Consider the following 22,852-nt stretch of genomic DNA (forward strand, 5'->3'; position numbering starts at 1 on the left):
AAGTCAGACCTCAGGGTCATCTAGTTACAGATCCCCCTCTGAAATAAACATTTGAGTAAGAAACATTTGCTTATCTATCTTAGCAGTGTACATGAATTGCCTTCTAAACTTCTGCTACAGACTGGAATTAATTGTATGCCTAATGCAGTCACAAATTCCAGAGTTTTACCTTTGTTAAAACCTTATAGGAGGGCTGAGGTTTGTAGTTCTACAAAAAAGTTTAAAGGAGAACTATGAGGTGAGTGATTTTCACTCAACCTCATAGTTCTAGCCGACGTGTGACAATGAAACTGTAACACGCCGACGTGTGACAATGAAACTGTAACACGTCGGCTCAATAGATCGGGAAGTGAGCGAACGCCTACCGTCACTCACTCACTTCTCGATCATGTCCTTGCAGAGAGCTGTGACTGTCATGGCTCCCTGCAGGGAGCACTGACTGGAGGAACGGATGGGCGAGGGCACAGCTGGCTCTGCCTCTGGATAGGCAGAGCCAGCTGTCGCTCACGCAGCTGGGTGGATCTCGACAGTAATGTCAGGATCCGTCCCGGCTGCGGCGGTCTCAGTATACCGCGAGCTGCAGCTCGCGATATACTGAGCTTTGGGTCACCGGAGGACACTAGTTTATGTCCTCCTGTGACCCTTAGGAGAACTATGGGGAAAAACACTTACCCCATAGTTCTCCTTTAATAAAGCTACTATAACTTTAATTCCCAGCACTGCTCCTCAGTAGTGTACTGACTGCTGATATCTCTCTTGCTGCCTGTACTTGATACATACCCCATGTTAGGAACAATTACATGCATTGCCACAGATGACACTGCCAGCTGCTACAGAGAGTTAACATGATTTGTAGTCACTCCTCTGATTCTGGCACTGGAGTTCAGCTTGTATTTCTTTGGAAGTTTTCCTTGGCTCTTTCTCTACCATTCACATTACCCTTCTGTTCAATCTGGGGTTAATCTTCCCCTTATGGCCAAGTCCAGGGAGATTGGTTATACTCCCACGGAACTTACACTTCTTAATATTTGCAACTTTAGTCACAGGAACATCAAGATACTTGGAGATTGTCTTACAGCCCTTACCTTTGCATGCTGGTCTATCATTTCTGTTCTAATCTCACACAACTCTCTTCTTTGCTTTCTCTGCGGGTCCCAAGGTGACGTTAGGGGTCTTGGGTACCCATCCTGATGTCTCCATAAAGAGGACCTGTCAATGTTTTCTAGCTATCACATAGGGGGATTTTTAGCCCCCTATGTGATAGCAATTAAGTTAAGTGTAAAAAAAACATGCCACACATGTTACATATCACCGTGGGAGCAATAATACTACTCCCATCAATCACAATCACTAAACTGTTGAGCGGTAAAAGCTTTTAAAGTGTTGCTTATGGCCAATTTTAGGCATGGTAGTTTTTTTGTGATTTTTGTGGGTGTACGCAATTTTAAAGCTTGACATGTTTGGTGTCTATTTACCCAACTTGACCCTGTCTTTTATATTTGACCGAAAAATTGGGTAATAATAAATGTTTTATAACATAATGTAGGCAAAACAGGTTTTTATTCAAAATTTTCGATATAGTAAAAAATAAAAATCCCAGTGGTGATTAACTACCACCAAAAGAAAGCTCTATGTGTCCCCAAAACATGGTATACAATTAATTTCAGTACAGCATTGTATGACGGAAAAAATGTCAGTCAAAAGTACCGCAGTGCTGAATACTGAAAAATGGCCTTGGCAGGAAGTGGGTTTAACACCCCAGTCATCAAGTGGTTAATTTTATCGATTTTCAGGAGGAATGAAGCATTATTTCAATGAGCTGAAAGGTTAGCAACAAATCTGTCCAGCTCTGTATTTCAGCTTTGAAATGAAAAGCTTTTTTCTGACTTATACTACAATTCTTTGAAAAGGTTAACCACTTCGAAGAGAACATACATACTTTTTTTTAATAATTTCTATACTCACTTTATTCAGTACAGTAGTCAATATTACATATGACTCTCTAAAACTGAACTCCAGGCAAAGAACTAATAAATGTATGAGAAACCTATGCTACTGAAAGGATTTACTGTGACTATGCAGTTAAAGCTGAACTGCAGGTAAATAGCTAAAATACATACAGTACTTCAGAGCTGTTTTAAATGTCAAAAGATTTGTATTTCTGTTAATCCAGTTCTGAGATTTAAGCTGGCCATACAATACTAGATTTTTTGTTTAGCCAGATTTCTCTATCCATGCTGGGCACTTGTACACCTGCCCCTGCCAGAATACCCAAACATTGACTTCAGCTGATTGGCATTTCTCTACTCTACTTAAAAAAGGTATTTTCTTTGCCTGTATTGCTGCTGGAGATTTTCCCTTGCTCCCAGTCTGGCAAAACCACTGTGAGGACCTCATATGACACTTGATGTTGTTTGTTGCTTAATTGATATTAAACCCCAATTTCTGGCACACATGTGATGTCATGTGCCCCGTCTCCAGGATGTTTTTAAGCCAACGGCTGTCAGATCCTGGCCGAGCGGCTCTCTCCTCTCTCTCCTCACCGTTCGGCCATGCTGCTGTGACAGCAGCTCCCTCCTCCACCCCCTACACCCCCCCCAACCCTGTAGATCATCGCATTTGATTATTGGACATACACTTTAATTGGTCAGGTTACACAGGTTGCTAACCATAATACAGACAGTGTAAATAGAAAGTCCAGCATACTTTGCAAACTAAGTACCACGGATGTTCCCTGTAGTGGTTTTTTTAAGTGAATATTTTATTAATATAATAAAAACAATGATATAACACACCAGTTTATCAACTTATACTTTGGTTGCCCATTGACTGCCGCAGGCTTTAGTGCAGGAATTGCCAGCCACTACTATTTTAAGGTATGTATATATGTAATTGACTCTTTCTTTGGAAGATATGATAACTCGTTTTCTGTAGCCAGTGCCAGACAATGTCAACAAAGGGCCCTTGCACAGATGTTTGGGCTCCCACACCCACTCTACTGTTTCATGGAAAAATATAACCTAACACTATGAGACAATGCAGGGGGAATAAAAAAACAAATAGAAGGGGAAAACTGTGTTCTTACATTAGTAGACAGTGGGAGAAGGGTCACCTTTTTATTGTTGGTCACTGGGAGAACGGGTCCCTTACAGTTGTGGTCAGTGAGAGAAGGGCCCTCTTACCTTGGTGGTTAGGGTGAAAAGTGCCTACTTACATTGGAGGTCAGCAATAGAAGGTCTCCCTCACAGTGGTGGTATGTGCAGAAGTGTCCCCTTACAGTGGTGGTCAGTGAAAGAAGGGCCCTTATATTGGTGGTCATTGTGAAAAGTGCATTCTTACCTTGTGGTCAGAAGTAGAAGGTGCCAGTTACATTAGTTATCAGTTCAGAAAAAGCCCCTTAAATTGGTAGTGAGAGGGAGAAGGGCCTCTTTACATTAGTGGTCATTGGTCAGGGGCCCTTTTACATTAAGGTTCAGTGGAAGAAGGGCCCCTGGAGTGGTTCTGGAGCTCATGATCATTGTTGTCAGTGGTTACTTGAATCAAACAGGTAGCAGTAGAGGAGATGTTGATGCTGCCACTGGCTCTTATAAGTGACATTGGTGCTAAAACTATGTGAGAACTGTCACAAGAAATTTTAGTCTGCCCATGGAGTAAGCCAAGATTTTGAATTTTGACCATATTACTTTTATTCACTGATAGTATTTCAGCCAGCATCTAGACTCTGTATTAGCCTCAGGACTTTGAATGCACAGACCACTGTATCTGAAGATGTTTCTTCTCTCGGGGCTCTGAGCTAATATTTCTAACATTTCTGAATTTTGTTTTCTTTATTAAGTGGTAGGCATGTAGGCAGTTGAATCAAACTCCATACAATCATTAGCATTGTCCAACCTTGCCATATAGACGCTGGTGGCAGTGGGAAGATTTGAGAACTATTACAAGCCATGTTCAGCTTAGCAAGACATTCAAAAGCTGAAAGCAAAGATTTAAACAGATATTCACATGGCATAGTCTGCACCGAATGTTGTATTTTGTCTACCGTTTTCATTAAAAATCCTAAAAGTATAATTCAAATACATTATGCCTTCATAGATCCCATAGAGAACCCTCAGTTTAGTAGTAGTATCACCTTTGTGCTTGTGTAGAAAATAAAGTCCATGATTCATGTTTGAACTTTGTACAGTGTTAATCTACTAAACTCCAAAGTGCATGCTTGAATTAGTTGCGTAACAATAAAGAAAAAGCAGAGTACATTGTGTGCTATAACACAAACAGAATGAAAGGCAGTGTGTTCATGGGCAAGCTATGTACTTTCCCCTGATATTTTCAGAACATTAGCTCTTTTAGAAGGTCAGGGGAAGGATGTCTCTTCCGGATGGTCAATAAGAATTTGAATTCAGTGTTCAAGAGGACAAGGGCAATTCTATCATGCAAAGAAAATAAATTCAAGCTATCAATTTAATCTTATATTACCCATTTACGGTATTGTTATGAAAGAGCTTTCAATGCCCTTTTATTTGGAGCTCTATAAGTGCTTCCAAAAGAATGAAAGTAAAAGACTGCTTGAGGCAAAAGGTTGCATGATGTAACTTATAAAGCTTTTTCTCTCCCAAACACTACTGCTCTACAAGGGCTCTGGTAAATGAGTTTGCAGCTATAAATATAATTAAATGTGCATCAGCCTGTCTCATCTGGTGATTTCCTAAGTATGCTTCCAGAAGCCTCAGAAGGTGGTAAATGAGAAACAAAATGAACAATCAGAGAAAAAAAATGAATAAAAAGCCAGTGAAAAATAATCCACATCTATTACCACTCCAAAAACAATGCTAACATAAATCATATTAAAATAACGTGTAAAGGAGTTACAGGCTAATTAGGTGGCATTTGATATGTTAAAGTTCTCTGATCATTCTCAAAGCAAAAGACATGGTTGGAGGACAGAACACCTCTAGTCAAATGATCTCTGTTACAAAATATTGGGGGTAATTAAGACATCATCTAGTTTTTTTCCTCCCCAGCCTTACTGTCGCTGACTTGCCCCTTGCATTCATTGAAATTCAGTTCTTTCAATTGTGGAGGCTCAGCATTATTTGTGAACCCTACCTAGGGCAGTCTGCATGCAAATGCAGCCTGTCTAGCCTATGAACCCTTTACATGTGCATTTGACCAGTAAATAATAACATAAAACATAACAAAGTTTAAACAACCAACCTACAATGAGGCATCCAATGGAATGTTGTGGGCCAATGGCATATGTTAAAAACAGACCATTACGATAAAAATAAAAAAATCATAGATAAAAAAACCTTAGCTTTCTATGTGCCTTACCATTTATTGCATCTGTATCTCTTCTTTGAGATTACAGAATCTGATATGATTAACCTAGGAAAATAAATAGCTAGGGGTGTAAATCCTTCTGGGGTAATCATACGGTACTTGCATACCTATACAACCAGTGTGGTTGCAAAAATCAAAAGTAAACTAAGTGACAATCAATAGGGGTTGTTAACACAAATTAACACAAGCCTCAGAGACAGAAGTTGGCCAGAGTAGCCCCAGTAAACTCTGACAAGAAGGTACACAAATTAAAGAGATGTATCCGTTACAATTTACTTATCAGTCTGTGTCTGCCACTGTAAATGGCTAATGCTGCAGCCTCTATAGTAAGTGAATAATAAGAAATAATGATATTAAATGCTTCCATTACATGTGCAATTCTGCCGTGGTTTGATTCATGGAGGGGGAGTAGTCAAATCCTGCTTAAGATCCATTAAACACTAACTTAGCAGCAAACCCCATTGGGAGATGGGGGAGTTGAATCTTGATACTAAATTCTGGCCATTTCCGGAGCTAATAGGAAAACTATTATCAAAAAAGAGCATAGGAAGCTGGACACTGCCATGGGGGACATTTAACAAAGCAAAAAACATTGTTAAAAATACTGTACAGTGGGGAGAGGGTCCTTTTAATGTGATTACAAGGGTGACATGGCAAAAACCCAATCCTTTAATGTTCATACTTAGGAGATGCCATTAAGCTGCATGTGGTGTTACGAGAACAATACGAGTTTCATGAACAATGTCAGCAAAGCCATATTCTTCCATCGCATATTTTGGATGTGTAAATAATTTTGTAGCCCAAACTGATTCATTTTAACTTTTAAAAAAATGATTTGTTTAGGTAGTTTTGGCTTCGAAACTTGATTTTTTTTTTCATCAGGCGGTAATAGACCTAAATTAATCAGTGGAAGTAGCAGCCACAACAAATCTATAAGAAAGTTTAATTTTAAAAAAATACACATAAAGCCCTCAACTTACCCCAAGATATTGGCCAGTGCACAAAAAAAATGTAATAGTATAGTTTGTGAGCTTCTTTTTTCACAGTACCTCATTGTACAATCTTAAAAGTAAAAAAAATAATGTAAAAACAGAGTGCAGAAAACCACAACTACAAATTCCCCGAACCCCCTCCCATCCCCATATCCTCAATGATTGCCAAAATTTAAAATTATAGATTTCCGGTATGTGTTTGGTAGACATTGGCTAGCATAAGGACAGCACACGAGCACTTAAATAGGCAGCAAATAGAAAGAGACAAGGCAGCCTTGATCTTGCAATAAAAAATATTTTAAAGTATTTTATCTGAGGGACAATAGCCACAAACATTGATGGACCGTATGTAAGCATCTTGATTAGGCTGTAATATAAACAGATGAGACATGGCTGATTTTATCATACAATAAACATTAGCATTTATTATTTGAGAGACAATAGCCACAAATATTTTTGAGTACTAAAGCACCATAATACATTGCAAACTTCCAGACACAATGCAGGATTTACTCTGCAGCAAACATTAGAAATTTGGCAGCTGTGGGCCAGCTGTAGAAACATTGTGTGGCACCTTTACAGTGCCAGAGCACCAGAATGGGCCAGGAGAGGTGCCTGGGGCTGGTAATGGTGGCAGAAATAATTTTTATTTTTTTGAGCAAAAGGGGGCTGGATGACAATTACGTACAATTATGTATTGCTACAGACTATTAAGTATAGTCTGTAGCAATAGTAGCAGAGGTTTTGCAGTTATTGGTAATCTAAGAATGGTTAATTTTAATGAAAGTGAGCCGGGCCACACTGCCAGAAGCTCCATTGCGTACTGTGCAATACTGGCCAGTGGCTCAGTCTGGATACCCAATAGTCCATGGGGTCCTCACTTCTGAGAGTGTTTACATCAGCCCTGGACCTGATGTAGTAAGCAATTAAATGGTTCCAGTGCTGTCTGCAGCTGGGCCTGGCTGATGTACTTAAAAAAAATTCTTAAAAGTGGCACTGGGGTAGCTGCCACCACCACCGTTCCTCCTTTCATAGATAAGAGAATTAATGGCACATTTGTCATCAGAGGGGATCCTGAAAAGAAATGCTGCAAAAAAGTTCTCATCCAAATGTTGCATTTTAAGCTCCTTCTGGGATGGTGGCAAATTGGCCATTTTACCCTTGCATTGGGAATTTTTATCATTATTATACATTACATTACATTACAATTATATATTATTATGCTGTATCAGAATTATACAGCACCAGAATTTTTCACAGCACCTTCCACAATATGAGGAGAAAGTACAGTAACAAGACAATTCCATACAAGAGGATTAGAAGGACCCTGGTTATGAGAGCTTACAATCTAAAATATCTAATAGGGTGGCCACCCAATAGTGGTCATTCTCTTTCATGACCTAAATCCTGTGGTCTTGCACAGGCATTTGATTATAAAAATCCCCATTCGCCACAAACTGTCTACAGAAGGGGACCTCCAGCCCTTGGTGTCACTGAGGACAACACTGCTCCTAACAATCTCACCCCACCCGTGAGAAAACTCCCAGGGTTTAGGAGAGGTGAAACATCCCCGTGAAGCTAGCCCTATTTCCTTCTCCTCACTGCCAGCACCCCAAACCTCCTTCACGCAACCTCCTCTGCCTCTTGCTGATGCTGCCTTAAAGGAATAGAGGCTGTAGGCTAGCCCTGCGACAGCAGCATGTTCTCCTTTGTCCTGCTTTTTGTGCCTCCAGTGCCCAGTCTAACAGGCCACAGATTGTGTTCTCCTGGAGGAGCACAAGAGGGACTGTATCACTAATCCCTGCCTTGTTGCAGCTTACCATTTTGGTTACACCCAGCAGAATGAGTGAAGTCCTCCCAGACCCCCCTGAGTATATGACACGTTTGCATGTGCACAGGGGTACGTTTCTAACCTTCATTAAAATGTTGTAAACAAAGGGCACCGTTGCCTGTGTTAGCAAGTATATGCTGCAAATCCCAAAATAAAGAAAAAAGTCCCTAGCATAATAAGATTAAAAAAAAGCTTCCAAAAAAATAAACCCTGAAACACTAAACCCCAACGAAAAAACCCCCCAGTGTAAATGGGTAAGGGGTAGACAAGAATATGTAGTCCACCATACAGAAATCCAAAATAATTTTAGCACAATATAGTATAGTATAACAACTAACTCTGCCTGCACAGACTGTCAACTCTCCCTTAAACTACTGCAAAATATACTGACAAATGGCTGCTGGGAATTCACCCTTCTAGACCTCATTCACAAAGCATGAAGTGCCTTTTTTCATATGCCTTGGACACATATATGATGGATCCAGGTCTGCATACCATTTGCCTCTGGCTGTCAAAACTCGGAGCTGTACGGGCAGCATGTGAGGGCACACAGCTTCTGCATCTCCTTAGGATTAAATGAGCTGCCCGCATGCTTCTTCCTGCACCTCCAGGCGCATCAACAACTGACCCTTCATGCTACACAGAGCAACATGCCCCGTGTGAATGAGGCCTTATGGCCTTATAGTGAGGGGGTGGGCACATAACAGAGCTTCCATTATTTTCCCTTCTAAGACAACTAACCTAAGCTTAAAGGCCAGGCAGTGCATTATGGTGACAAAGAAATTGGCTTGGCAAAATTCATCATAAATTCACCAGAGCCATCAACCTTGAACATGCAGGGTTTGCCTTAAATCCATGGTAGCAACAAACCTGTACTTCTACCTTGTCTATGAGGTTTAATTACTTGCAAAATGAAAGCAAATCATATCAGTCGAAATGGGTCTTTATTCATTTGGGTAGATGTACTAAATGAATAGAAAATATCTACAGCCTGGTACAATTGTGTTCACTTCCTTAAATTTAGGTTCAGTACTGACAAGTGTACAAAGCCTAATAGTGAAAATTGTATCTATAACTCCACCTAATGGGTTCATTCAGTACCAACAGGCTTGGGGAAAAAATATCTGAAATGTAGTTACTAGGTACCATAAATAACTGTTGCAAAACTAGTATAGCATCTCTCCTCAATTGGCATGATAAAGTATTCTTGGATAGAATTTGTTATATACAGTTGGGGAAAAGATTTCTACAGAAGACAGCAAAATAAGTATTTTTTCATGATATGTTTTTATGGCAAAGCTGCGTGAGGTGTGCTTTTACTTGTGAACTGTTACAAACTATAAATGCAATAGGTTTGATTTGGTAAAAGAGTAGATAATGTTCACTCAGATTAGTGAAATAAATAAGGATTTGTTCATTTTAGTAATCCAATCATGCGCAAGGCAAAATCCTGTTTTATTTTGAAACTCCCCTGCACTGCTCTGGATGAGATTCATTACTCCTTTAGTAAATCAATCCTTATCTGTCTATCCTCTGCCTACCTATGTACCAATCTCTACATTATCATTCTTTCTAGATATTATAATTGCATCCATCTATGTATGTATCTATCCATCCATCCATCCATCTATCCATTCATCCTTCCACCTATCATCTCTGTCCACCTGTCTGTCTCAAAGATCTCAAATACCTAAATCAGATTAGTCATTCTGAAAATTCCCTAGGGAAAGTGTTTACATACCAAGAGTACTCATTGTCTGATTTCATGTGATGTTATGTTGTCTTCTAGAGGTACATGTTTGAACAAGCAAAAAGTGAAATGGACGGCTGTAAATGGTTTCAGATGTTATGAATCAGCATATGCACAGGTCAGGTTAGGAGTTTTATATTTGTCTAGCTCATCCAAGGTAAAGTTTAACAAAGGTAGAGTAATGACAGTGGAATGAGCCTGAAACCCCAGACAATTTTCTGCTAGACTTTGCATCAAATGATGAAAGTCTTCCAGTGTGAAAATTTTATGATCATAAATAAAAAGTGTCAAAACCAGCATGTGTCATTGCCTTCCTATATATCCTCATGCTGCATATACTGTATTTACACTGTGTGTATATATGTGTGTATGTATAATATATTCTCACAAAATCAAAATATAATCGTATGAAATACCAATAAGTAAGTACCAAAACCGACAAGTAATATCACTGCTGCATTTCTCCAGCATGGTAAAAGCTACCAACAAAGTGAAGTAAACCATAGTGTATGTCAGGTCACTGTAGTCTAATCATTATATGTTAAAAAAAAGTCACATAGGTTGTTATTGAATAGTGTATCTAAAGCCCAAATTTTTTTTTTTAGTTTTGGATGAAGTAGTGAGGAGTTTGAAACCCTGTCAAGTTTTTATTGCTGTCTGTCCCCACTGGCGAGATTCAACCTTTCTTTTGGTCCTGGTGTCTGTTGTCACTGGGACTGAAAGTGAGGGAAAACCTAAAATCTTGAGTTCTAACCAGAACAGGACAGGAACAGAGTAGACTTTTCCAAATGGACAATTGTTTCAGTCACAACTGTTTAAGAGCAGATACTTCTCCTTTGGAAAGACTTCCTCTCAATAAAGGAAGTGAAAGAACATCTCTGGAATGCAATACAGATGGCAAATAGAAACTAAAAGGGGTTTTAACCATTCTCTACTCCATCCAAAAAAAACAAAATACGTTAGCTTTAGATATTCTTTGAATAAGTTCAAAATAAGCCTATGAGTTAAAACATGCAACCAATACACCATTAAAAATGCATTACAATTCTACCCACCATGGCATCATATTTAACAATGTTTCATAGCAAACACTAAACCAATCACATCAATCCCTGCCCCAGAAGAACTTACAATCTAATGACCATATTCATACAACACATTTTAGGGTTACTTTGTGCATATGCTCTAACCCACCAACATATATTTATTATAGATTGTGGATTATGGGGAAAAGACCATTGCTACTGGCAGAAACCTAAACAAACATGTATGTTGGTGGGCATCGAATTCAGGATCTCAGTTTCAGACCTAGGTTGAATAAATAAATAAAACCAAGAGTGAAAAGGAAAACAAAGTAAGGCCTGATTAGGTTCTATACAATAAACACATGCAAGGAGCTGACCCTCGATCTACCGTGACAGTTAACACTTAAAAATAGTAGTCTCCTGCTTGTGTCCAAACCAATAAAAACCAAGCTGGCATGTGATTCTCTCTCTCTTAAATTAGATTTCAAATTATATATATAGACATTAATATTTGTTTCTAATACCTGCAATTTTTGAGATACTTGTACCCTGGCACTGGGCATTGGGCATCTCCTTAATGCTGCAGAGAGAGGTGTCACATAATGACCATCTACTGCCCTCTGCAGCATTCTTCTCTTAGTTCAGGGCAACTAGATAATGAAATCTATGAATTAAGTCCTTGCTGCAGAAACCCCAGAGCCAAAAAGATGCAATTTGGGTGCACTGGAGGCACCACAGATCCAAGCATGAATGAAGATGTAGTCATTACACCAAAAGTATTAAGCAACCATGATTCTACCAACAATGTTTCTGTGGGTTAATAGGGACCCGTTTTATCAAGGTGACCAGGTGCAATGACTGAACATATATATCTTCTGCCAAAAAAGCTCCTACTTGCTAGTCAGCAATTTTTTTTCAGTGCCCTGAGCCATGCATATGCAGCACAGAACACTGGCTCATCAAGGTGCTGTGTCAAAATGAAGTAACTCCAGTGTGGATGCGTGGGAGTTACATCATGCTGGTCCACCCAAACAAGAGGCTGAAGACATTGAACCCAGAAGATTCGGGATTGCTTATAAAGTAAGTCAGCATAATGTGCTACTATGCTGTGCATACTAGCACTCTCTGGCAAGATTTTAAGATCACTTAACTTCTGCTTTAATGCATGATAAAATGGACATGACCATTTTGTTAATGCAGTAAACCACAACACACAGCACAGGTGTGTTTCCCACTATTGCAATTGTGTGTTAGGGAGTCATCCTACATGAATTGTACCACAATGTATGGCACCACAACACACATTCAACTATGGATTGTGCACTCTGCAATGTTCTAGCACACATTTTACCAGGTTTGGGCATAAGTCCATTTTTCATTCCATTTCATCATCCGCTATAGAAAACACTGTTAAGAAAGACTGCTCTACGCACCACTGCTATTTTCTCAGTGGATGTACTAGCTAAAAATACATGTGAAAATATTCCTCTTTTTCCCCGAGAAAATGAACATGGTGCGGCCTTCTGGGGTTTTAATCTCATTCTCGATTTCATTTGTTATTGTACGTTTTATCTAATGCCATTTTCAACAGCACTCAATTCCAAAACACAGTGGTAGTAAACTGAACAGCTTCCAGGCATTTCCAGTATTCAGGGGGACTGTGTGACTTATTTCAACAGCTCAGCTGAGAACTCATGCCGAAGCTGTGTCCGAAGAGCAATTCTTTTTAAATATAGTCTATTTGAAGAAGATCTGTGATTTGAATATGCCATTGTTTTCGTTTTGCTAAAACTGTGATGGTTTTAGTATAGATGTGCATCAAAAATGTATTATTTTCCTTATATTTTTACATTAACATAGTTATTCTAGAAGGTTCAAAATGTATATCAGGCATGTACAACAATTACAGTGGCAGACAACCCCTTAATGACTTGTTTTCCCATTGGATGTTATAAAATATGGATCCTGCAGGGCATAAACACAATACGCTTATTTCAAGGTCACACAATGGTGGTCTTGAAATTTGGTAACACTGGCTGACAATGACATTGCTAATATGCTGATCAGTTTCCAGTGGTCCTGGGCCTCGCTGTGATAACCCCCTTGAGGCTAGGTAGTATATCCCAATTCATTTATCCCTAATATTCGAAAACATGCAGGTGAGCCATTCTGTTGAAAACAGAATGAGAGAAAGCACATATAATTTGATGATTTTGCATAATATTTGAAAGGCACACCATGCTGCAATTGAAAGGCCTAAAATGTTTATAGGATACTCAATTTACTTGCTCAGTTATTCCCCCAGGTAGTGCACCAGACCATCCCGCTTTTTTGTTGATAATCTGGGGACCCTTTTTATCTGTTTGGTTGTAATGTAGGAGAACATTTTCAACACATACCAACTAAAGGCTCCTTGCTTTCTCTCATATGCAGAAAATATGGAATCTGTCAACCACAGCTACCTGCCCTGTGTTCCGGCAGCCCCGTAAGGCTCGGTAAGAGGCATTAAAGGGCAATGTTTCTTGCTCATGCAGGGTAAAGCACTGGATTCACTTTAATAGTGGCCCTATAAACCGCATACTTTCCTTCCTGTCAGTCCACTGCTGCTCCATTCAGCCACTGGACACATAGACAAATTAATTCATTCCAGGTATTGGAAACATGTGACTCACTTCCCTTTATTCCACTTGACAGTGGTGGTTATTGGCAAGTGACTGCTCAGGTAGGCGATGAGGAGAGAGTGCTTAACCCCATGTAAGCTCTAAATGCTTTTTCTTGCTCCCCAAATCCAACAAGAGCAGCAAGGAAGTGAAGGAGTATGTATGTGTAGATGGTGGGGCTTTAGGCTACATGGCCAAAGTACGGGTTCACTTTAGAGCTCAATTAAGACTCAAGCAATATGTAAGTGTCATGATAAAAAAATTAACCAATATCACTTTTAGATTACAGTCAAACCCCCAAAAAATCTGAATATTTGGATTAGCATCGAGGAATCTGAGCTACCATCTCCTGCCAGATATAACTATTGTACTTCCAGTAAACCTCCAATTCATCTGCAGTAAAACTTCAGGAAAGGCATCCAAAAGACTAGACTGGCTTATTCTAAGATTTAAAGGAAATAATTGAAATTTCCTAGGGACAATGCATCCACTTCCACTTATAATCCCTATTCGATTATAAGTGGCAGCCATATGAGAGTGTCTCCTTAGGTTACCAAGAGGGTTTAAAAAAAAACCTTCAATGACGGTGTCACACTTCATTTTTTTTCTTCAGTTTCTCAAAAAACGTAGTTTAAATGCCAACAAATGTCTGTGTGCTCAAGCCCTTATACTGCCAAACCCTGCACCATAGAGCCAGTAAAGCCATATCTTGCACTGATTAGGGCTAAGAATTATGAAAAAGCTGTATGTGAGTTGGTAATAGTGGCTCTGTAAAGTTATGGCTATATCTGTGCTATACAGCAGTTCTAAATGCACAGATGGATAAAAGGGGCAAAAGGGAATGCTTTGCATGACTAGGCCCACTTACCCATAAGCAGAAACTGAGCTATTTTTTTGTGCTGGACGTGAGGATGTGTAAATATCTTTTTTTTTTATAAGAAGGCAATACTGTATCTTACAGTACTTTAAAAGTGGTTCCTTTTGTACAGCCCTACAGAGACCTTATTGGATGAAGTGTTCTGCAGTCGAATATAGACATTCAATATATATATAGATATAACATATAGAAAATGCAATATATTTTGAAAATGCTAAGTTTGCTAAAGCTAGCAGTATGTTTTTCCATGGACTTCTGCCAATTACATTCAAATTCTGGAATAAAAATAGGCAAAATGTGAATATATTAAGGTAAAACAGATGTTTCCATAGTGAATCCATAGAGAATGACAGCAGGGGTATTAAGATGCATGGCTACAGGGAACAACATCAAGATAAGACCTACCTATTCAAATACCTGTAGTTAATTAGTATACAAAGTGTTGAACAAATTGTTAAATTTAGAGCTCTAGCTCCAGGAAATAATTTAGATTGGGAAGATACTGTCAGGACTGTGTGACTGAAGAAGACAAGGTCTCTCAGCAGCAATAAACTAGATGGTGCATTTAATAATAGCTAGACAGCTTATTCTATCTAATAGAACACCTATAAGAAATAAATAACCCAGGGACGGTGAGATTCAAAGCCTAACAAGGTCACTTTTGTCTTCTACCATGCCAGCATGCACCTAATACACAGAGGAAAATAATTCATATTAAAACCAATAGCTTAAAGTAGTAGCTATCCATTACAAATGACATATCTCTTTACACACATATACTTTCTTCCGTTATAAAATTTTTGTTTGCGTCAACACTAGTTCGAAATCTTTAGAATAGTCTCCCAGTTTGTGTCCCTGTCATAGCATCTCCCTTGATTTCTTGTCTGGGAGCGCACACAATCTCTGGCCAAAGCCCTGACTGCAAGACTGTATGTCCTATGAATATTTATGCTTGCATTGTGCTACACATGTGCGCTCAAGTTTTTTTAAACTTCTTTGTATCACAATAAATGTTGTTGCCTATACTGTTATAGGGTCTTCTTACTCAGCAGCCTGTCTGTGCTGTCTGTGTATGTCTTAGAGCATGCACGTTACAGTGGCTACGGTGAGGTTTCATAGAGACCCCATTGTTGCAAGTGAACATAGACACTGCAACAACCAAAGTATACTGCAGTAATCTTTCAAAGACATATTAAGCTGAGCAGATGGTACCTAGAGCCTAATGACGCAGCATAAAATTGATCACAATAAGGCTACGTTACGTTCATATTGGGCTATAATGTGTAGCTGTAGATTGCTGCGGCAAGCAAATATGGCAGGGCCAGATTTACTCTCTATGCTGCCCCAAGGCCAGGTTCCTCAATGCGCTCCCCTCCAATCCAAACCCCCCTCCATACCACCATTCTCATCATTTACCAATGACTGTTAGAATAGATAAATTAAAAACATATTTCCATACACAAAATCAGTGAAAATATCTGGTTTTAATTGTGCAAACTTAAAATGCTCTGTACTGCTGAACTTTGCATGAATGTTTGGAAAGCAAACATTTTATAAAACAAACATACACGTTCATATACTGTAGGAGGCGGGATAAGTGCAGGAGGAACCGTGATACCGTGTTTGCCCTGGGCAGAACTTTCAGGTGAGCCCGGCTGCACTGCATCCAGCAGCCTCAGCTGCAAGTGCAAAACCCCGCAGAGCCCACCCCAGATACTGCACAGCCCACCAGAGTCCCTGCAGAGCCCACCATAGACCCCCGGAGCCCACCACAGATCCTGCACAGCCCACCTGAGACCCTGCAGTGCCCACCTGAGACCCCAGCTTTCCTGCTACACTAATAGCATAACATGTCAAAAGCTGGGTACAGCGTGCGCACTGTATCCAGTGAATGACAGGTTGCGCAAAAAGTCTTAAGCAGGATGGGGAAGGGGAAATTTAGTGGGGGGGGGGGGGAACACTGGCTGTGAGCAGTTCTGGATGCACCTCATCCTAGACTAGCATCACGTACTTCCATGGTGCTGGTGCCTGGCTTGCCTGCATCATTGGAATGCATGACACTGAAAATTTGAATAGATAAAAACAAATGATAAAGCGCACTCCTGTGAGAAGGACACACTTCAGGAATGAGGATAATGTGGAATGGTGTGCACTGCTCCTCAATACAGGGAGAGGAACCCTGTAGATCACAAACACAATATAAAACAAAAAGGCTGAGGAGCGCAACTACCTAGGTGCGTGCTACTAAACTTGGTAGGCTAACAATAAACACTCATATAGGTGGTGATTTACTTTCCAGTTGGAGTGTCAGCAGGTATGTGTGAAGTGGATTGGCATCCAGGGTCTTTCTTCATTGGAATAGAAAGACCCTGGATGCCTGACACTCCAACTGGAAAGTACCGTATTTTTCGCTCCATAAGACGCACTTTTTTCCCCCCAAAAGGAGGGGGAAAATGTGCCTGCTTTTATGGAGCGAATCCCGACGCACGAGACATGCAGTTTCGGGCGCCGGGCGAGTAGTAGGAGCCACTGCTCGTTTAATACGAGTGATCTAATGAGATCACTCGTATTAAAGCCGAGCAGCGGCGGCGGCGATCGTATTCAGCAGTAGGAGCCACTGCTCGTTTAATACGAGTGATCTAATGAGATCACTCGTATTAAAAACGAGCAGCGGCGACGATGGATATCACCATAGAGCAGACGAAGAACGGACTTTCTACGTCTGCTCTGTGTGATCACTGAGACCGTGGCGTTGTAATCACAGCGCCACCTGTCTCAGCGGTCACTAACTGCAGCTTCTGTCACAGCTTCTGTCATAGAAGCTGTGTCAGAAGCTACAGTCTGTCGAGTGCTCCATAAGGCGCGCCGGACCTCCCTGCGTGCTATGGTCCGGTGCGTCTTATGGACCGCAAAATACGTTAAGTCACCACTTATATGAGTGTTTATTGTTAGCCTACCAAGTTTAGTAGCATGCACCTAGGAGTTGCACTCATCAGCCTTTTTGTTTTATACTGAAAATTTGAAGGCACCCCTGACAAAGCAGTAGGATACCCCTGACAAAGCCAGAAGGCACCCCAGTGTGCCGTAGCACACTGGTTGAGAAATGCTGCCCTTAGGGCACCTTTTCAGAACAGAAAGCACAAAAGCAGTACTTTTTAGATGTTCAATGCACGCAGCATCCTAGAACCTCATCATGCTCATTTTACTGAACATCGTTCTACAATTTGGTAGATTTTGGTTCAGGGATCACGCATGCTTGGTGAACCCGCAATGCCAGCATATCACTGCTCCTGTTCATTGACTTTAGAAATAAGACCCAATTAGTAAACATCCACATTCCCTCTGTAATCATGGATTGATATTGCTATGCTTTAAAACTGTACCCACATATTATTTGAATATGTAAATATTACTAGATGAATTGATATACTGAATATCTTAAAAAACATTACATTTTCCTGCCTCTAAAAATGACTACAAATCATGTCTTGCCTACTGCTCTTTACAAATATTTATACAGAAGAGCCCCACAGAGGCATTTTAATTTATTCATTATACAGACATATGTTAATTTGCTATTATCCTCTCCGGCAAATTTAAAAATGCACAGGCTTTGAGGTTATTTGTGCAGTCATTTAAAAAAAAAAAACCATCAAATTGCTGTTTTTTTAAGTGCAAGTCCAGTCTAAACTTTGTATTTTTTACTTTTAGATTGAAACGGTAGCAGGGTTAGAACTTATGGCAGGTTTTTGTTACTGTTTGTGAAAAGCTTCCATTTTGCTTTACATTCCCTTAAAGGTGGCCATACACCTTACAACCATTGTACAACTTTTTTTGTCCAGACATCTCACCCTCGTTCAATTTTCTTACAACTAGCCCAACATGCACAGACCAATGTAGTTCACAATTAACGCTCTTCAGCACCACCACCTGGCTGATTTTCATCGATCGAAAGGTACAGATTTGAGCATGTGCAGTGTTCATCTTGAGATTTTTGTTGTACAACAATGCCACTAACCTATCAATTTTGGTCCAACTAGACAAAAGTTTTCTAGCCTACTTGAAAGACAAAAATTTGCCAATTGTACAGTAATTGAGGTTGTACACTCCCCATCAACTGGCAGATTTTCGCTATGACAAGTCTTTACTGTTAATATACAGGATGCAGAGGAACTTCACCACTCCACTTCAAGCTCCACCATCTGGACACGATGCGTGTGGCAGCTGAGAGCCATCCACATAAACACACTGACCCGAAGAAAGTACCGCACAGTGCTGCCGTCACCATAAAGATACTTTATTCAAAACCAGCAGCCAACGTGGTAGGGCAGCCACCCTCCCTGACGCATTTCACCCTGGCAGGCTTAGTTGTAGAAACTTTGGTGCCTTACTGTTTTTACTGCTGTCTGTATTTTCTTTGTAGAGAATTCCCATCACTGTCTGTCCCTCTGACACCAGGACATAAGGACATGAGATAGGGGCAAATGGGGACTTTTAACATGTATATATTGTTAAATTAATTTGACAAATAAAGTTAAAAAATGTGCCATGCCAACAGATGAAGTCCTGATTATGCCCTTTTTGCAATATAGCCACATAAAGATACATTTTGGTTTTGAGCCCCTTGACTCAATTAATCATTTCCAGCTTGTCACATTTTATTTTAAACAATTCAGCTGTTAACATGCATATTTAGTCAAAAGGATAAAACAGTACATATTAAAGTATATGTGGAAATAAAAATATATAATTAACAAGCCAATAAAAAACAATTACCGTGGTGAAGGGGAGCAAAGTTTTTTGATTTTACTTTTATTTGATATGACACATTCATATAACGACTGTGACAGTAATGCAGATAAACCTTATTGCATTATACCGTGGTATGCATCATTCCTTTGTCAGCTTGTCAATAAAAGCTAATGCTTCCTTTTCCCCTGTATTTGCCCCCAATTACAGCTTGTTAGGGGCATTTATAAAGTAGAAGTGCAGATTGTCTCAAATTGAAGGGGAGTAGTCTGAGCTAAGAATATTTCCTAGGTGCCCCTCAGCCCAGTCCAATAATTACGATTAGCCTTGGGTAGAATTACTGTTGCATATTGATACCCACATTATTGTTATGGAGGATTAGTCCTGCGTTTTACAAACATCAGAATACATCAGCATCGGTTTTTGTGGACAATAATGGACATTACTTTTGAATTCAAGCAAAAATAATTTAATCAAATATCCAATGGAGTTAATGTAAGAAAATACTGTAAACCCTGCCAGCAATGGTGTACTGTAGCTCAAGATGAATGGCTGAACTATAAATTGCTTGGTCATCCTGTGCAGACATGATTCATAAGGAAGGAGTCAATTTTAGGGGTCATTCCCAGCGAGAGGTTGGCAGGTGGATATAAATATACCTGGGCAAATAATTATATTTGTTTAAATTGCATATACCCAAGCAGGCATCAAATGGTTTAATGAGCCAATGAAATACAGCAGTAGTAGAGCTTTGTACCGTGTTAGCCACTGATTAATGCAGAAAGTTTGGAGTTTAAGTGATACCCTTTATTGGCTAACATAAGTTATTAAAGATGTAAAATTTTGAGATTTCTTAGATGCCTTCTCCAGGTTTGCATCTTTCACAGCACGTGTTAACCAATAAAGTGTATCACATAGGGATGTATTTATAACAATTAACAGAGCTATTTGCCCTGTGAATCACTGTGAAAGATTATTCTGTGCGAATAGAGGGACAAATTAATGTTCTTAGTATAGTATGTGGCTTTACATTATAATACATTCAACCACAAAAGAAAATACATTAAGATTGTTAATTTTTGCCTCTATTCACACAGAACAAATGTTTACAGAGATTCACAGGGGCGAATAACTTTGCACATTGTTTATAAATACACACTTAAACTTCAATCTTTTGGCAATTAAATACAGTAAATATTTAGCAAGGTGAAGCAGCTGAAACCACACAGGAACCCTGTTGTACAGTATCTTACAAGGAAAAAGTTACTGAAAAGAAAAGTGCTCAAAGTATAATTGTTAGACATATTTATCACAAAATCTATTAGTTTAGAATAGCTACATAGTTTTAGAAGACATTTGTTGCAAATGGAAATAGCCTTCCTTGACAAACATTTCCTACCAGTTTTGTCTCGCATAGTGACTTCTCAACAGTCAAGGTGCTGAATATGGTTGTCTGAAAGAAAACAGAAGCAAAATATAAATGTGCATACAATATGAAACATATCATGAGTGAAACTGCATTTTTACATACTGTTGTTTTATTGGGAATAAAGGAAATATAGAAATAATGAATAACAGAACTGAAACCAAAACTTTTTTGTTTTGGAAAGAGTTAGGGAGGGTTATAAAACCATCAGCATTTTTTTTGCCATCTGTGTCTCACTGGGATTTATCTTCACTTCCTGTCTGATAGTCACAATAGAAAGTGAGAGAAAATCTCCAAAGTAAGGAACATCCATGGTGGTCAGCAAGGTCAGCAGAACTAGTATCCCCATTGGAGGATTCCCCATCTATTCCTCTTTGGGAATTTCATTGATAATGGTCACCAGGATACGTAGTGTTCTATCTCCACTCTATGGAAAACTAAAAAAAAATTGGCTTCAGTTGCACTTAAACAGTTAGATCCTGTTTGGGAGCTGTGGCTTAAACTGAGTTCACACAATACACATTGGGGGTCCCTTAAAGTACAGGTATACCTTTAACAAATGACCTTTAGGACCATACAGTAAAGCCCCCCAACCCATCCCAAAAACAGCCATGGTCTCCTCTAATGTTAATAGCCACTCCAGTGCCCTCTCAAAAATTTGAACGACGAAGGAGAGGAGAAAAGGAAATGTTTGGCCTGGGAGGCAAACAGAACCAACTGGCCCATTTTGCGGGCTAAGGGAAGTGCACCAAACAAGTAAGCCATGGTGATTGGATGCCATGGTAACCAGTGGGAGCTGTCTTAGGAAATAAGGCTCCATAAGCAAGCATACATATATTATTCAAAAGGGTGCAATAATGGGAGCCCCCATATTTCCCACATTGTAGCTTTTTTTCAAGTGTGCAGCATGGTAAAGTGCATGCAATTAAATGTGCAATTATAAACAAGAAAAGCTCCATGATTTAAAATCTCCCTGCACAATATTGGATGTTTGTGTTTATTTCACCTCAATCCACACTTAAATAATCAGGCCTCACATGTCAAAATATTTTCTCATGTAGTTTAACAGCTTGGAGAAAGGGTGGGAGGAGGGTGTGGTATGCGCAGGGACGTGAAATAAGCAGGTTGTTGGAACTGAGAATAGATGTGTGTAATGTCTATCCCCTTCCATCCAAACTGCTTTAATTGTTTTTAACATTGATTACGCTGGTTTTAAGTACAAGTCAAGTTAATTAAGTTACACTTGTTTCCTCTTTCACATTTTATAGTCAATTATAATTTGCTGCACAATTTGTTAGTCTTGTCACTGATTTACATTTATTTATTACCTGTGAGAAGTAAGGTTGTCACCTTTTCTGGAAGATTTAAAAATTACGGTAATATAACATGACATTACAGAATCCTATTCTTTGTATGGCTTTGTGAATTGAGCCATTCATGTTACAATGGAGCCTGTTTCAGGCACCATCTTAGGAGAGACATGGGTGACCCTTCTTTTCTGGCCTTTTTGCCTTGATGATGGAGCCCACTGCAACCCTTATATGCAATAACTTGGCTATAAAGGGACTAAGAGTGGGCTCTTTGGGAGAGAAACTTTATATGCAGGCAATGTGCTACCTTATGTGCTACCTTAATGATACCCAATTGTCACTGATGTCTGCTTTACATATCTTTGATAGCTTTGGCTACTTCTTAGGCATTAGAAGTAACTTGTCCAAATAAACACCCTTCCCTTTAGACCATTAAACCCAACATCTGGCAGCTCCTTTTCCTCTACAGTGTGTGCATCAGTTTAAAAAACTAGTTATACACACCACCAGGGATGATGCTATGTTGATCTCAGCCTCAACCATATAATCCACCAACTCTTCACTAAGTGTGAGGTCTGGTCCTCTTTGCCCTTGCTGGAGGTGTATATAATGGATCTCAACAATGCTCATAATGCCTATGAAAACAACCTTATGGACATGAAAGACCACAACTAAATGGTCCCATCCTCCTAACTCCTGGCCAATCCTCACTCCTTTTTAAATCAATCCTACCTTACACTCATATGATCGCTAATCATTGTGTTTGGACCAGACCAAGTATCTCCTCACTTGGCCAACTTCTTCCAATGGACATTCTACTATATATTTTTGACTCCCTGATTCCCCATCCACCATCCATTCTTTGTACTTGGGAACTTCTCACCCCCCGTCCCCC

General features: G+C 39.6%; 1 protein-coding gene across 1 annotated transcript in view; it reads right to left on the reverse strand.

The window, feature by feature from the left end:
- The window catches only part of RASGEF1B (RasGEF domain family member 1B), a 267,923-nt gene that overhangs the window by 199,274 nt on the left and 45,797 nt on the right, over positions 1-22,852 (reverse strand). The window contains exon 3 of the mRNA XM_018559008.1: positions 20,621-20,674. Coding sequence (XP_018414510.1) covers positions 20,621-20,674 — 54 coding nt within the window. The remainder of the gene's footprint in view (positions 1-20,620; positions 20,675-22,852) is intronic.

The sequence above is a fragment of the Nanorana parkeri genome, unplaced genomic scaffold (assembly GCF_000935625.1).
Source record: "Nanorana parkeri isolate BGI_ZX_2015 unplaced genomic scaffold, ASM93562v1 scaffold374, whole genome shotgun sequence".
NCBI lineage: Eukaryota > Metazoa > Chordata > Amphibia > Anura > Dicroglossidae > Nanorana > Nanorana parkeri.